At 39.1% G+C, this 15,536-nt stretch overlaps 1 protein-coding gene across 4 annotated transcripts in view; it reads right to left on the bottom strand.

The window, feature by feature from the left end:
* LOC102965540 (transient receptor potential cation channel subfamily C member 4 associated protein) overlaps positions 1-15,536 on the bottom strand; it is a 68,813-nt gene that overhangs the window by 21,606 nt on the left and 31,671 nt on the right. For all 4 annotated transcript variants that reach the window (XR_006215508.1, XM_042980537.1, XM_042980538.1 and 1 more), the window contains exons 7-8: positions 13,113-13,320; positions 4,651-4,836 (exon numbers count right to left, since the gene is read on the bottom strand). Coding sequence is in view for 3 of the 4 variants with exons in the window: in XM_042980537.1 (XP_042836471.1) it covers positions 4,651-4,836; positions 13,113-13,320 (394 nt within the window). In the remaining variant the exon portion in view is untranslated. The remainder of the gene's footprint in view (positions 1-4,650; positions 4,837-13,112; positions 13,321-15,536) is intronic.

Raw genomic sequence — 15,536 nt, 5'->3', positions numbered from 1 at the left:
GTGGTGTTCTATATATATCTAGTAAGTTTAGTTTGTTTAAAAAAAAAATTTTTTTAACGTTTATTATTTTTGAGAGAGCAAGGAAGTGCACGAGCAGGGGAGGGGCAGAGAGAGAGGGAGACATAGAATCCAAAGCAAGCTGCAGGCTCTGTCTGAGCTGTCAGCACAGAGCCTGATGCAGGGCTCAAACTCACAAACCACGAGATCATGACCTGAGCTGAAGTTGGATGTTTAACCAACTGAGCCACCCACGTACCCTGTTTGTTTTTTAAGTAGGCACCATGCTCAGTGTGGAGCCCAACATGGGGCTTGAACTCATAACCCTGAGATAAAGAGTCATTCAACCAGCTGAGCCACCCAGCCGCCCCAAGTCTAGTTGGTTTAGAGTGTTGTTCAAGTCTTCTATTTCCTTCTTGATCTTCTAGTTGTTTTCTCCATTATTGAAAGTGGGGTATTCAAGTCTCCAACTATTACTGCTGCTTATTTCTCTCTTCAAATCTGTTAGTTTTTGTTTCATTTATTATTTTTTTTTGGCTCTGTTGTTAGATATGTTTATAACTGTTCTATCTTCTTAATAGATTCACCCTCTTATTATTATAAAATGTCCTTTTTTTTCTTTTATCTCTGATAACATTTTTTGTTTTCAAGTCTCTTCTACTATAGCCCCTCCAGCTTTCTTATGGTTGCTCTTTGAAGTATGCATCTTTTTCTATCCTTTACTTTTAACCTATTTCTACCTTTGAATAGAAAGTATGCCTCCTGTAGGCTGCATACAATTGGATCTTTTCTAAAAACTCCACTATGAAAATTTATTTTTTGGATAAATTGTTTTAATCTATTCATATTTAAGGTTATTAATGACACAGTTGGGATTACTTCTACCTTTTTACTTTTTGTTTTCTACACAGCTTATGTGTTTTTGAATTCCTTTATTTCTCGTATAATACTTTCTTTTGTAGTAAGTGAACACTTTCTGGTATAACATCATAATTCCTTTAATGATTTTCTCTATTTTTAAAGTTACTTTCTTTGCAGTTGCTATCGGGTTTGCCATATACATCTTAACTTGACAGAATCTTTTCAGATTTATACTAATTCCAGAGCTCCTATATAGCTCTATTCCCCCTCCTCTTTTTGTGCTAGTTTTCTGCATACTACATCTATGTACACTAACCAACAATATATTGTACAACACACTGCACATACTGTTACACAATACACTGTTGTAGTTATTAGTTTATATAATTTCATGTCCATTAAAGAAGCTGAGGAAAGAAAGGAGAGCAAGTAAATATTAATAGAGTTTGTTGTACTGACCCTCTTATTTACCATTTTGGTTGTCTTCATTGATTCCTGTTGATTCAAGTTACTATCTGGTATAATTTCCTCACTGCAATACAACTTTGGTCCCATCCAAGTTCCCACAAAGTTTCTTTGTGCTGTTACTGTCAAATATATCACACTTCTGTATGTTACAGATTCAACAATATAAACATATGGTTTTATTTACACAACTGTTTTTAAATTAATTAAGAAAAGGAGAAGAAATATGCATTTATACTGTCTTATGATTTTCTAATTACCTTTACTACTGCTCTTTGTTGTTTTGCATAGATTCACATTACTGCCTGAGGTCACCTGCTTTCCGGCTGAAGAACTTCCTTTGGTATTTCTCATAAGGCAGATCTTTTAGTAATGAATTCTCTAAGTATTTGTTCATCTAGCAAGGTCTTTATTTCACCTCTGTTTCTGAAAGAAAGTTTTGCTGCTTTTTTCCTTTCAGCCCTTAGATCATCCCACTGCCTTATGACCTCTATTATTTCTGAGAAGTCAGCTATCAATCTTAAAGAAATATTCTTGAACATGAGGGTTTGTTTTTGTCTTTCAACTTTCAAGATTTTCTTTGTCTTTTAGCATTTCTATTATGATGCGTGTGGGTGTGAATCTCTTTGAATTTATGCTACTTGCAGTTCTTTGAGCCTTTCAGATGTATATATTAATGCTTTTCAAATTTGTGAAGTTTTCAGCCACTATTTCTTTGAATATTCTTCTTGCTCCTTTCAGTGAATTCTTCCTTCCAGTTATTTATAATTTTAAACCGCAGAACTTCCGTTTGGCTCCTTTTTCTATCTCCTCTTTACGGATACTCTCTATTTGATGACATACTGTCGTCATAGCTTCTTTAGTTCCTTCTACTTCTTTAGGCACAGCATCCTTTAGCTCTTTGACCTCCTTATGACAGGTCTCCATTAAATCCAATATCTGGGCTCTCTCACAGGCAATTTCTGTTGCCTGCTCTCTCCTGTATATGGGCCATACTTGCTCTGCATATCTCATACATTTTATTAAACTGACATTTTAGGTAAATAATACAGCAACTGTGGATACTGATTCCCCTTCTTCCCTTTTGGGGCTTGTTATTTTCTTGTTCATTTGTTCAGTGACCTCCCTAGACTATTTCAGCAAAGTCTATTTCTCCACGGACTAGCGAGGTCCTTGGTGTTTTGCTTCAGAGGAGTGAAGTTGTGGGGGTGTTTACAGTCTCCCTGGATGACGATTTCTGCCTCATCTGGTATGAAACCCAGCTGTCAGACTCCACTAATTGCTGGCTGAATGCTCTACTGTTTTTGACAATGCCTTGGGGCGTAATAAAGTGCTCCAAAATCTAATCCAATTAAAACTGGGCCAAGGTAGTTTCTGAGACTGAGGTTGGTTTTGACCTCAGAAGAGCTCTGCTTAGCTGTTTTCCTGGTTCTTACTGGTAAACTACCCAGCCTATGGTTTAACTTTTGTTTTTTAATGTTTGTTTTTGAGAGAGAGAAAGGGGGGGGGTGCGCCCTCAAGTGAGAGAGGGGCAGAGAGAGAGAGAGAGAGAGAGAGAGAGAGAGAGAGAGAGAGAATCCCAAGCACAAACCCTGAGGTCAAGTCCTGAGACAAAATCAATGAGTCGGACACTTAACAGACTGAGCTACCCAGGAGCCTCTATGGTTCAGCTTCTTGTTCTCACTTAAGAGCTAACATCCTCCTTTTATTTGCTTACCACCAAAATCAACATTGTTTTCCAGAACACCCTTAGGTCTGAACTTCCCTACCTTCTGCTCTTATGCATTACCTCTCGTCCTGGCAAAATCTTGGTGCCGCTACTCTGAGCAGGGTCAGCCGGCTTTTAAGTCTTTTTGGCTTGCCTCTCCCTACACGGAAGCTCTGTCCTACACCTGAGTTGGGGCAAGGACAGTAGGGTCACAGAATTCTTGCTTGCCAGGCCTAGGGCACAGCTTCTGTACTGAGTGTAGTACAAAGGTAGTCAGAAGAAAGGAGCCCCTGGCATTATGTGCAATAAGTGAATTAAATGAAGTCAGAAAGAGAAAAATACTATATAATATCACTTCTATGTGGAACTAAAAAAAGTCAAACTCAGAGAAACAGAATGCTGGTTACCTGAGGTTGGGAGAATTAGGAAGATAGTGGTCAAAAGGTACAAACTTCCAGTTATAAGATTAATAAGTTCTGGGGATCCAACGTACCGCATGGGGATTATAGCTAATATTTGAATGACGTTAATAAAGGAGATCTTAAAAGTTCTCACCACAAAAAAGAAATAAATATGTGATGAGGTGTTAGTTAATGCTATGATGGTATCAGTTTGCAATACATAAATGCATCAAATCAACATGCTATATACGTAGTATTATAAATCAATTATATCTCAGTAAAGTTGGGGCAGGGAGCCTCCGACCTGTAAGGGTATACTCATCAAGAATTTAGCCTCTGCAACTTGGAGTTGGAGGGAATGAGAAAAGCTGGTGGTCTGCCCTCCTCCCCTTCAACGGTGAGATACCATATTCCTTGTTTGGGAATTGTGTCCTCTGTTGAGGGTTGTGTCTTTTTGGCCACGCCAGCCCAGAGTGGAATTCCCAACAAGCAAAAGTTCAAATGTCAAAGACACTCACTGTTCTGAGTTTTAGCAGATTTCCTTGAAGAAATGTTTCCTCATTTGCTGTATGCTCTCAGAACAACTTCCACATATACATGGATGGCTTTTGTTGTTTTTTATAGGTTTTGTTTACAGTTGCAATGGGGAGCAGGTCCACAGAGCTCCGTACACTGCCATCCTGGAACTAGAACTCCTCCTTTCACTTTTACCTGCATGATTACAGTGAGAATTCCTGGGTTTGTACAATCTGACCCCATCTTGCTGGCCAGAGTCAAACGCTTCACCGTTAAGCATATGACCCAAGATAGGCCAGAGTTCTTCACCAGGAAGCTACTGCTTGAAACTAGGAGTCTACTCATCAGAACAGAGAGAACACTAAAGAACCATGGAGAATGAAGAAGAGACATGGAAAGGACTCTTTGAGTTCCTAAGAATGCTTTGGTTATTGGATCCAAACAGTCCCTTCTCCCTGCAATCAGGTCTACACTGAGGGAGTTTAAAGAGGTTTCTGTCACTAGCTTTCAAAAGTGTCTTAACAGTTCTTATCTAGGACTTCCCTGAGGAAAATTCTACTGAGCAAATTTCAATTAATGCTCCTCAGAAAAGAGGTCAAGAATGGTTCCAGAAGCCTAAGGGAAAGCTCCCCACATCACAGAAGACCCTCCCTGCCACCGCCAACCACCCCCCCCCGCCACCAGCCCCCAGCCCAGAAGTACCTTGATTGTGCTCAGACTCCTCATTAGCCACTCGCATCAGGGCATCCAGCACCAAAGCATTGTCTAGCCATGTGTACCACTCCTCCAACTCCTGAAGGAAGCTAGCTGTGCCCGTTGACTCTGACACCTTTCGAGTCGCAAGCTTGCAAAGCCGCTCAACAAAGCCAGGGATGCTAAGAAGGGCCGCTGCCAAGGAGAGAACAAAAGAGGGAATTTTCAAAACAGAGACCAACCAGCTCTAAAGCCCTCAACAAGGAGCCTGTCCCCTACCTGTGGCGGGAATGATTTTTAATCTGACAGTAGCTAGTCAGAGAGCTTCCCTTTAAAATGAAATGCCAAGCCAAAATAAAATAGTAAATTACAGAAACAAGTTCAATTGTAGCAGGTATAGAGAAACAGGCTCTTATATCTACTAGTGGGAATGTAAACTGGAATAACTTTAGTGTCTTAAATCTGTGTGTCTTTGAGCCAGGAGCTTCATTTCTGGGAACTTCCCATAAGGAAATAACCAATTATATGTACAAAGATATTCACTGATGTGGTTTCTACAATAGCAAAATAATAAAGACAACTACATGGTCATCAACAGCATATTGATTAAAACTATATCCAATACAACAGAATACAATAGACACTAAGAACAATGACACATATCTTTATACGGTGACTCAGTAAAGATAATTAAACTTGTTACAGAAAAAAATTATTACACAGTATTGGCTTAAGCCCATTGTCTTTAAAAATTTGCTTCTTTAGGGGCGCCTGGGTGGCTCAGTCGGTTAAGCGTCCGACTTCAGCTCAGGTCATGATCTCACGGTCCGTGAGTTCAAGCCCCGCGTCAGGCTCTGTGCTGGCAGCTCAGAGCCTGGAGCCTGCTTCAGATTCTGTGTCTCCCTCTCTCTCTGGCCCTCCCCCATTCATGCTCTGTCTCTCTCTGTCTCAAAAATAAATAAACATTAAAAAAAAATTTGCTTCTTTAAAATATGCACATAATATACACATAAAGAATGAAGGCTATACAGCAAGGTTGTTTTTTTTTTTTTTTAACGTTTATTCATTTTTGAGAGACAGAGCATGAGCGGGGAAGGGGCAGAGAGAAAGGGAGACACAAAATCCGAAGCAGGCTCCAGGCTCTGAGCTGTTAGCACAGAGCCCGATGCGGGGCTCGAACTCATGAACTGCAAGATCATGACCTGAGCTGAGGTCGGTTGCTCAACCGACTGAGCCACCCAGGTGCCCCTATACAACAAGGTATTTACTGTGGCCATTCCTGAGTAGGAAAGGATATAAATGTTTTGTTTTTGTTTTTTGTTTTTTTTTTTTGAGACAGAGAGAGAAGAGGAGAGAGGCAGAGGTAAGGGGAGGGGGCGGGAGAGAGAACGGGAAAGAGGGAGAGGATCTTAAGCAGGTTTCACACTCAGCGTGGAGCCCGATACAGGGCTCAATCCCATGACCCTGGGATCACGACCTGAGCTGAAATCAAGAGTTTTATTTTTATGCTCAACCAACTAAGCCACCCAGGTGTTCCCATTTAAATGCTTCTTTTAAAACCACTTCTCTCTAGGGGTGCCTGGATGGCTCAGTCAGTTAAGTGTCCAGACTCCTCTGATTTTGGCTCAGGTCCTGATTTCAAGGGATCAAGCCCTGCATCCAAGCCCTGCTTGGGATTCTCTCCCTCCCTCTTTCTCTGCCCCTTCCCTGCTCTCTCTCACTCAAAATAAACTTAAAAAAAAAAAAAAAAAAACAAACCCTACTTCTCTCTAGTTTCATTTTCCTGTAACAACCATGTACTAGCAGTAAGAAAGAAGTTTTTTTTGTTTTGTTTTGTTTTTTAGGTAAAGAAAGAAACTGAATAATCACCCAACTCCTATTTCCACTAATCCCATTTTGTTCACAATAATAAGATGGAAATTGTGATCAGCATCAGAGAACATAATACACTTTGGAGGCAGGGAAATCCAGGTTGTAGATCTTCAATTTAACATTAACCTTCTTTAAAAATAAGGACTAACATCTCTACGTATTTGCTTATACATGTATTAATTAAATCTTCCTGGAAGGACAGAAAACACCAATGGTTGCCAAAGGCAAAGAGAATTAGGTGACCAGAAACACGAGTGTGAGGGGGTAGTTTTTCGATGAACACCTTTTTGAACCTGTAGATTCTTTAGAACCGTGTGGAGGTATCACCTAATTGAAAAAAAGTAGGTATTTCATAATACCAAGATAATACTATTAATTTGGGTGGTATAATATGATATTGGAATTATTTTTAAAATTGTGGAAATACTGCAATATATGCAAGTATGAATTTATGCAAAATATGAATTTTATTGTATCTGGGATTTGCTTCAAAATAATTCAAAATAAGGTAGGGGGACTCCTGGGGGTTCTGTCAGTTAAGCGTCCAACTTTGGCTCAGGTCGTGATCTCATGGTTCAGGGGTCTGACACCACGTTGGGTTCTGTGCTGACAGCTCAGAGCCTGAAACCTGCTCTGCCCCTCTCCCACTTACCTCTGTCTCTCTCAAAAATAAATAAACTTTAGAAAAAAGTTCAAAATAAGAGAGGAGCAAATGGGGATAAAGAGAGGCCATCAGTTGACAACTGCTGAATCGAGCTGATGGGTAAATAGGTATCATTATAATGTTATATGTGTCATATACATGTCTCTGTGTGAAGAATCTAAATGAAAAAAATTTTTAAATAATTTTAAAATGTGTATTTATTTATTTTCAGGGGGGAGGCGCAGAAAGAGAGGGATAGCAAATCCCAACTGGGCTCCGAACTAAGAGTGCAGAACCCGACAAGGGACTCGATACCAAAAACCATGAGATCACGATCTGAGTCAAAACCAAGAGTCAGATGTTTAACCAACTGAGGAACCCAGGTGCCCCTAAATGAAAAATTTTAACATAAAATTCAAAAGAACACAATATTAAAGAAAATTCTTCAAAACTAAAATAAGTTACAACAAAGTACAGCTAGGATTGTACAAACGCATATTATATTAAGTTCTAGCACAGAGCTCAGCAAATACTCTTAGCCCCCTTTCCACCCTCTATAAATTAGTGACTACAATGTCTGACCTCATTTAAAAAAAAAAAAAGTAAGGGCACCTGGGTGGCTCAGTCGGTTAAGCATCCAACTTCGGCTCAGGTCATGATTTCATGGCTTGTGAGTTTGGGCCCTGCGTCAGGCTCTGTGCTGACAACTCGGAGCCTGGAGCCTATTTCAGATTCTTTGTCTCCCTTTCTCTCTGCCCTCCCCTACTCATGCTTGGTGTCTCTCTCTCTCTCTCAAAAATAAACATTAAAAAAAAATTTTTTTTTAAAGCTGTAATTATATTAAAATTAACTTTTCTTTAAAAAGTTGAACACAGAATTACCATACGACCCAGCCACTCCACACCTAAGTATAGACCCAAAACAACTGAAAAGAGGCGCCCACATAAATATGTACAAACACATCCTCATGACATTTCACAGCAGCCAAAAAGGGGAAAACAATCCAAATGTCCATCAAGAGATGAATGAACTGTGGTATATACAAATATTATTCAGCCATAAAAAAAGATGAAACACTGATATGCTACAGAATGGATGAACCTCAAAGTCATCATGCTAAGTGAAAAAAGCAGGATACAAAAAGTTATGTATTATATGATTCCATTTAAAAAATATCTAGCATAGGTATAAGAAAGCAGGTAGTTGCCAGGGTTGGGAAGAATGGGAACAGCTGCTTATCATGTACACAGTTTCACTTTGGGGTGATGAAAATGTTTTGAAAATAGATGGAAGTGTGGTTGCACAAACTGTAAATGTACTAAATGCTACTGAATTGTTCACTTTAAATGGTTTATTTGGTTATGTGATGCTCACCTTAAAAAAAAAAATACATGGAGGTAGCTTTTTTGCTTTGAGATACCATTTTTTACTTATTGGCTTGGCAGACATCAAGAAGTTTAAAAAGGCCCTGCAATGGGAAGCATGTACAGGGGGGATGGGCAAAAAAGATGTACCGTAATTTCTTTAGAGGGTTAACTTGTCAATATCTATCAAAGTTTAAAAGGCAAATATCCAGCACATCATACTCCATACACAAGGCTGTTATTTGTAGGAACAAAGGTTTAAAAATAAACCAAATTTCCACCAATAGGGGACTAGTTAAATAAATTGTGGTATACCCATACATTAGAATACCATGTAGCTATAAAAAGGAATCACATAATTCTGTATGTACTGGAATCGAATGCTTTGCAAGATAAAGTTAAGCGAAAAAAACAAGGAGCAGAATGGAGGCTATTTTATACTACCACCTGTACAGACAGGGAGCAGCCAATCTCTTTCCCCCTCCATCCCCCTGACTGGGCAGGTACAGAATTTCTCTGCAGAGTCATATGAGAAAATGAAACAGGTTGCTATGGGGAGGGGGAACAAACTTTCTACTGTATATACCTGCTATTCTTATTATTTAAGAAACCTTAGACATATATTACTTTTTCCAAAAATAAAAGAGTTTGGAAAACCTTCCCAGAGCTGGATTTTTCTCTTAATCTCTTTTCTGGAGGGTGAATGGCTGCAGTTTCTCTGTTCCTCACAGGACAGTTCCTAAGGCCTACCCTTCCTGCCCTACACTCTTCACACAGCACTTAGACGCAGCACTTAGAACGTGACCTGCCCAGCATTCAGAGTTCCGAGACTCCGGCCCCCACCTTGGGAGATTCTAGAGCCTCTGTGAGTCACTCATCTCTTGAAAAAGTGATGAAAAGCTATGGGCTCTCACCCTGAAAAAAAATCATTGGCCCAATTATGCTCATCAAATGATATACAATCTCCGGGAACTGGCACCCAGCACCACAGTGTGCTAGTAATTCTCACAGCTTTACCAGCAGCTATCACACACTACTGGTTAATGTTAAAATGTCAAACTGGTTGACAACGGAAACACAATTTCTGAATTCTGCAAAAGCAGACCTTTTCTCTCATATTTGTTAAAACATCAGTATTTTGAAATATTCCCGCAAAACTTTCTCCTCAGCTTAGGCCCTGCTTTCCAGCTCAGGGGATTCTGAATTCTCTCCTAGCTCCTGTGTTGCAGAAATCAGCCCTTGTTAGCTCAGTGTGACCTATAAATTGATAATTATCTGGCCTGTGGCTTCATCTACATCTCTGACTAAAATCTTGATTTTTTTTTCCCCCAGATGAAACCATCTGTTCCCACATGAACGGATAGAAGGACAACTGGTAGTTCTGAGAAATCCAAAGAGGACTCTAACATTTTTATTATCTGAGCTCCAGAAAGACAGGATAAATCACTATTTTGCTGGGTAAGAAAACAGCCACAATTTATTAAAAACAAAACAAAAACACATCAGCTTTATATGCGGTTATGGACTGAATTGGGTCCCCTTCCAAATTCATATGTTTAAGCCCAAATCCATAATATAGCTGTATTTGGAGACCGGGCCTTTAGGGAGGTAATTAAATGGGGTCACGAGAGGGGGCCCTAATCCAATAGGACAGATGTCCTTATATAAGAGGAAGAGACATCAGAGATCTCTTTCTCTCTTTGTACATACACAGAGGAAAGACAACGTTAGGACACAGTGAGAAGGCAGCTGTCTGCAAACCAGAAACCAATGCTGAGGGCACCTTGATCTCGAACCTCTAGCCTCCAGAACTGTGAGAAAATGAACTTCTGTTGTTTAAGCCACCCAGTCTACGGTATGTTATTATGGCAGCCCGAGATGACTGTTACACACACCTTTATTTAAAAATATCCAGTACCGGAGTTCAATTAAAGCATGACAATATTGAGAACGAAGATCTTTCTTTCTCATTGCACTTGTGATTTAATTATGTTCACCTTGGCCTTCCCAGGGCATGTGACTGGAGAAAAATGTGTGTGGGGGCAGGAGGCAGGGAAAGAGGAACTGTATGGTCAGAGAGCTGGGAAAGGACCCTGTACAACATCATGTGCTAAAATACAACTTTTAATAAAGCTTCAACCCAAAAGCTACAAGCAGACATCACATGTAGAGTATCTCATGGGTTAGCCACACAGGTATACAAGTGAACCTAGACATTTTATAAAGACTTCCTTTAAAAAAAAAATTTTTTTTTAATGTTTATTCTTGAGACAGAGAGCATGAACAGGGGAGGGGCAGAGAGAGAGAGATAGAGGGAGACACAGATCCTGAAACAGGCTCCAGGCTCTGAGCTGTCAGCACAGAGCCCAACGTGGGGCTTGAACCCATGAACTGTGAGATCATGACCTGAGCCGAAGTTGGACGCTTAACCAACTGAGCCGCCCAGGCACCCCAAGACTTCCTTTTTTTAATGCCTCATATAAAGGAAACTAGGTTTGGGGTTAACTCTCAGTTAATTTAAAAAATCAACTGACTAAAATACCTTGTCCTCCAAGAATGATGGGCAGTGCTGGTTTCACTTAAGGTAGCTTATAGACAGGTGGGTGAAGGTAACTGATAATAACAGGATAAAAATGATCTGTAGAACAGATTCCTTAAATGTAAAACTAAAAGATGAAAGTTACTTAGTGCCTCAGCACACACAAGTATCTAATACAGAACCTTTAATGACCCTCAGTTTCCTAAGCTGTGCAATGAATGGGGCTGCTTGGAGAAGTAAATAAAATCACTGTTAGGTTATGCAGTTAGCTCAATGTTTGCTACACAGCAGGAGTTTAACAAATGTGAACTTTTGTCAGTATATATGTATGTGTATTTAAATCAGCTTTAAGGTATAATTTAGTTATAACAGAACTCATGTTTTTAAGAATGAGTATTTTATGATTTGCTAAAATGAGTACTCCTTAAAAGTCCTAAGAAAGGAGAAGGGAGGGGAATAAAAGCCTACACAGACCAGGGTAGGCCTTGGATCTATGGACTCAGGAAGAAAAACAAGCCTAGAGGGGGAACCACCAACCTGGGGTCCATAGGGTTCATATACTTCTGTTTTTATTATGACTAAAACACGTATAATTATATTCCCTAACAACCTAGAAATATAGTCATGACTATGTGGTGTTCATAACTAAAACTAGAATGCTAACAGAGTTAATGAAGGACTCACATTTAGTACTTAGAAGGGAAATTGCTATGTAGCACTTAGCAATTCTGCAGAGCTAGGCCTGGGAACCCACACATCTAGTCAACTGGACTTCAGAAACAAAGTACTGTTTTCAAAGCATCCTCAGGGCTACTGTGGGATGATCATGGCTTTCTACTACTGTTTGTTGTTTTTTTTTTTTTGATGTTTATTTATTTTTTAGAGAGAGAGAGAGACAGAGTGTGAGTGCGGGAAGGGCAGAGAGAGAGGGAGACACAGAATCCAAAGCAGGCTCCAGGCTCTGAGCTGTCAGCACAGAGCCCAATGTGGGACTCGAACCCACAAACCATGAGATCATGACCTGAGCTGAAGTCGGACACTTAACCGACTGAGCCACCCAGGCGCCCTCTCTACTACTGCTTTTTAATTGGTTATTCGGTTAACACTAAGGCAGACTGATTTTTCAGACTGTTAGCGTTCAAGAACTAGCTTTTAAGACACATAAATATTTTAGTTCAAATATGGATCATCTATACTCTTATAACCAAAACAGATATATGCCCAATTTCTCCAAATCTGCTTAGACCAGGATAGAAACAGAAAAAAGTTCTCTTGCTAACAAAAAGCAACAGGTGGGGAAATCATTAGCATATTCATGTGGTTCTAAAATCAAATAATACATAAAATAATACATTCAGAAGTCCTACTTCCACTGCTGTCATCTAACTTGTTTCCAGCCACCCCCAACAGGTAACCATTTTTAGTTTCTTGTGTGTGCTTTCAGTTTATGCATACTGTATATGAGCAAACAAATACATCTGATCTTATTCTCCCCATCTCTGCTTTACTACAAAAAGTATCATACTATACGCATAGCTCTGCATTTTCCTCTTTAACAGTAATACATCTTGGAGATGTTATCCTGTATTAGTACATACTAAATCTTCTTCATTCTTTTTTCTTAAAAGCTATACAATTTTCCATTATATAAATGTTCTGGAAATTAAATAGTTTCTTATCAATAAAACATTTAAGTTGTTCTGGTCTTTTGTTATTACAATGTTGCAATGAATGACCTTGAATATACATCATTGCCTATATACCTACAGGATAAAGGCCCAGATGAGGCTTAGTGGATCAAAAGGTACGTGTATTTGTAATTCTGATAAACAATGGATCTTACTTTTTCGATGTTCTGAATCCATTAAAAAATCTGATAAAGGTTACAAACTTGGCCCCTATAATAATGAACACATACAAAATTTACATACTCTAAGTGGACCCTATGAGCCCTCACATGGATCAATCTCTGGAGATATTGAAAGAGCAGATAATTTACAAAGGGGTCTCAGAGCCATAATTTCAAAACTCCAAAAACTTTGAGAGATTTTACCTTGGTTGATTTCAGCTGCGGAGGGTCCTAAGCTCAAGCTCTTCTTCTGCTGAGCATTTTTGGCAAGTAGTGTGTGCTTGTCATCATTCCCTGTATCCATCTCTGAAATGGTGACAGCCAGAATCCGGCAGAAATTAGCAAGCTGCTGCTGATCAAAATTGGATACTAAAGAACTCAGATTGGGGACTTCATCTAGTCGGATCATTTCCTACAGGAAACACAAATAAAACAATCCCCATGCTCAGTTCATTTGACACTGGATGTGCCCCTTGTTTGCATTCCCCAAAGAATGGGGCTTGGCAGCTAGACCACTTAGGTTAAATCCCAGCTCTGCAAACTGCAGCTGTGCAAACACAGGTAAATTATGGAACCTCTCTAAGTCTCTGTGTGCTCAACTGTCAAATGGGACTAACATACCTTATAGGATTGGTCTGAGGATTAAACCCTTTGAAAACCATTGTTCTTATTCTTTGTTCATGTGGCTCATTTTGTCTATTTAGGAAAGCAAAGCAAAGCAAAGCAAAGCAAAGCAAAGCAAATGCCTACCACTCAAGTTTTATCATTCATAAATTGCCATTCTTGCTACAGATGTTTTCTTTTTAAGAAATAAGAAATAAAATATTCCTAACCAGTTGTGTTCCCATCTCTCCTGCCAGAGGGAACCTTTATTTTGAACTGTTTATTATTCCCACACGTTCTTATACTTATATTTCCATAAAAATATATGCTTTTAAAGTGAAGGAAACCACCAACAAAAGAAACAGCAACCTACTGTTGAAGATATTTGTAAATGATGTATCTGATGAGGGGTTAATATCCAAAAAATAAAGAACTTACACAATGCGACATCAAAAATGATCTGATAAAAAAAATGGGCAGAGAATCTAAATAGACATTTTTCGGGGCGCCTGGGTGGCTCAGTCGGTTAAGCGGCTAACTTCAGCTCAGGTCATGATCTCACGGTCCGTGAGTTCGAGCCCTGCGTCGGGCTCTGTGCTGACGGCTCAGAGCCTGGAGCCTGTTTCAGATTCTGTGTCTCCCTCTCTCTGACCCTCCCCCGTTCATGCTCTGTCTCTCTCTGTCTCAAAAATAAATAAACGTTAAAAAAAAAAAATTTTTAAATAGACATTTTTCCAAAGAAGACATACAGAAGGCCAACAGACACATGAAAAGATTTCAGGAGAGAAATGCAAATCAAAACCACAATGAGATATCACTTCATTATCTGTCAGAATGGCTAATATTAAAAAGGCAGGAAATAACAAGTGTTAGGATGTGGAAAAAAAGGAGGATGGTACACTGTTGGTAGGAATGTAAACTGGTACAACCACTATGGAAAACAGTATGGAGTTTCCTCAAAAAAAAAAAAAAAAAAAAAAATCAAAAACAGAAATATCAATGATCCAATAATTTCACCACTGGGTATTTACCCAAAGAAAACAAAAACAGTAATTTGAAAAAAATATATGCACCCCTATAGTTATTGAAGCATTATTTACAATAGCCAAGATAGAGAAGCAACCCAAGTGTTCATCAACAGATGAATGGATAAAGAAGACATGGTATATACATGGACAATGGAATATTATTCAGCCATAAAGAAGGATGAGATCTTGCCATTTACAACAACATGGAGAGACCAAAAGGATATAATGCTAAGTGAAATAAGTCAGAGAAAGACAAATACCATTTGATTTCATTTGTATAGGAGTCTACAAAACAAAACAAATGAATAAACAAAACAGAAAAAGACTCATAAATACAGAGAACAAACTGGTGGTTGCCAGAAGAGAGGCGATTGGGGGGGGGATGGGCAAAATAGGTCAAGGGGATTAAGAGGTACAAACTTCCAGTTATAAAAGAAATAAGTTGTAGGGATGAAAAGTACAGCATGGGGAATATAGTCAATAATATTACAGTAACATTGTACGGTGACAGATGGTGACTACACTCAGTGGCGAGTATAGCTTAATGTATAAAATCACCGAATCACTAGGCTGTATACCTGAAACTAGTATTACATTGCATGTCAACTATACTTCAATAAAAAATAAATCAAAAAATTTAAAAACATTGTTTTGTTTTTAAAACCAACAATGTATTGTTTTGCATGTACAGTGTGAATTATATATGACACCTTACTGTTAGTTAACACTGGGTTTTTTTTTTAAATTTATGCCACTTCTGACAACAGAAAGTTAGTACTTTTTCAACTTTTATTTATTTTTAAGTAGGGTCTGGCCCAATATGGGGCTTGAACTCACAATCCCAAGATCAAGAGTCGCATGCTCTACTGATTGGGCCAGCCAGGTGCCTCTCAACACTAGGATTAAATTACACAGATACAAGTAGCTCTAATTCATTCATTTTTTCACTCTTTTACTCCAGTGTATTTAACCAGTGTGTGTGTGTACGGACACACAC

The sequence above is a fragment of the Panthera tigris genome, chromosome A3 (assembly GCF_018350195.1).
Source record: "Panthera tigris isolate Pti1 chromosome A3, P.tigris_Pti1_mat1.1, whole genome shotgun sequence".
NCBI classification, from domain to species: domain Eukaryota; kingdom Metazoa; phylum Chordata; class Mammalia; order Carnivora; family Felidae; genus Panthera; species Panthera tigris.
This window is presented reverse-complemented; position numbering and strand designations above follow the sequence as displayed.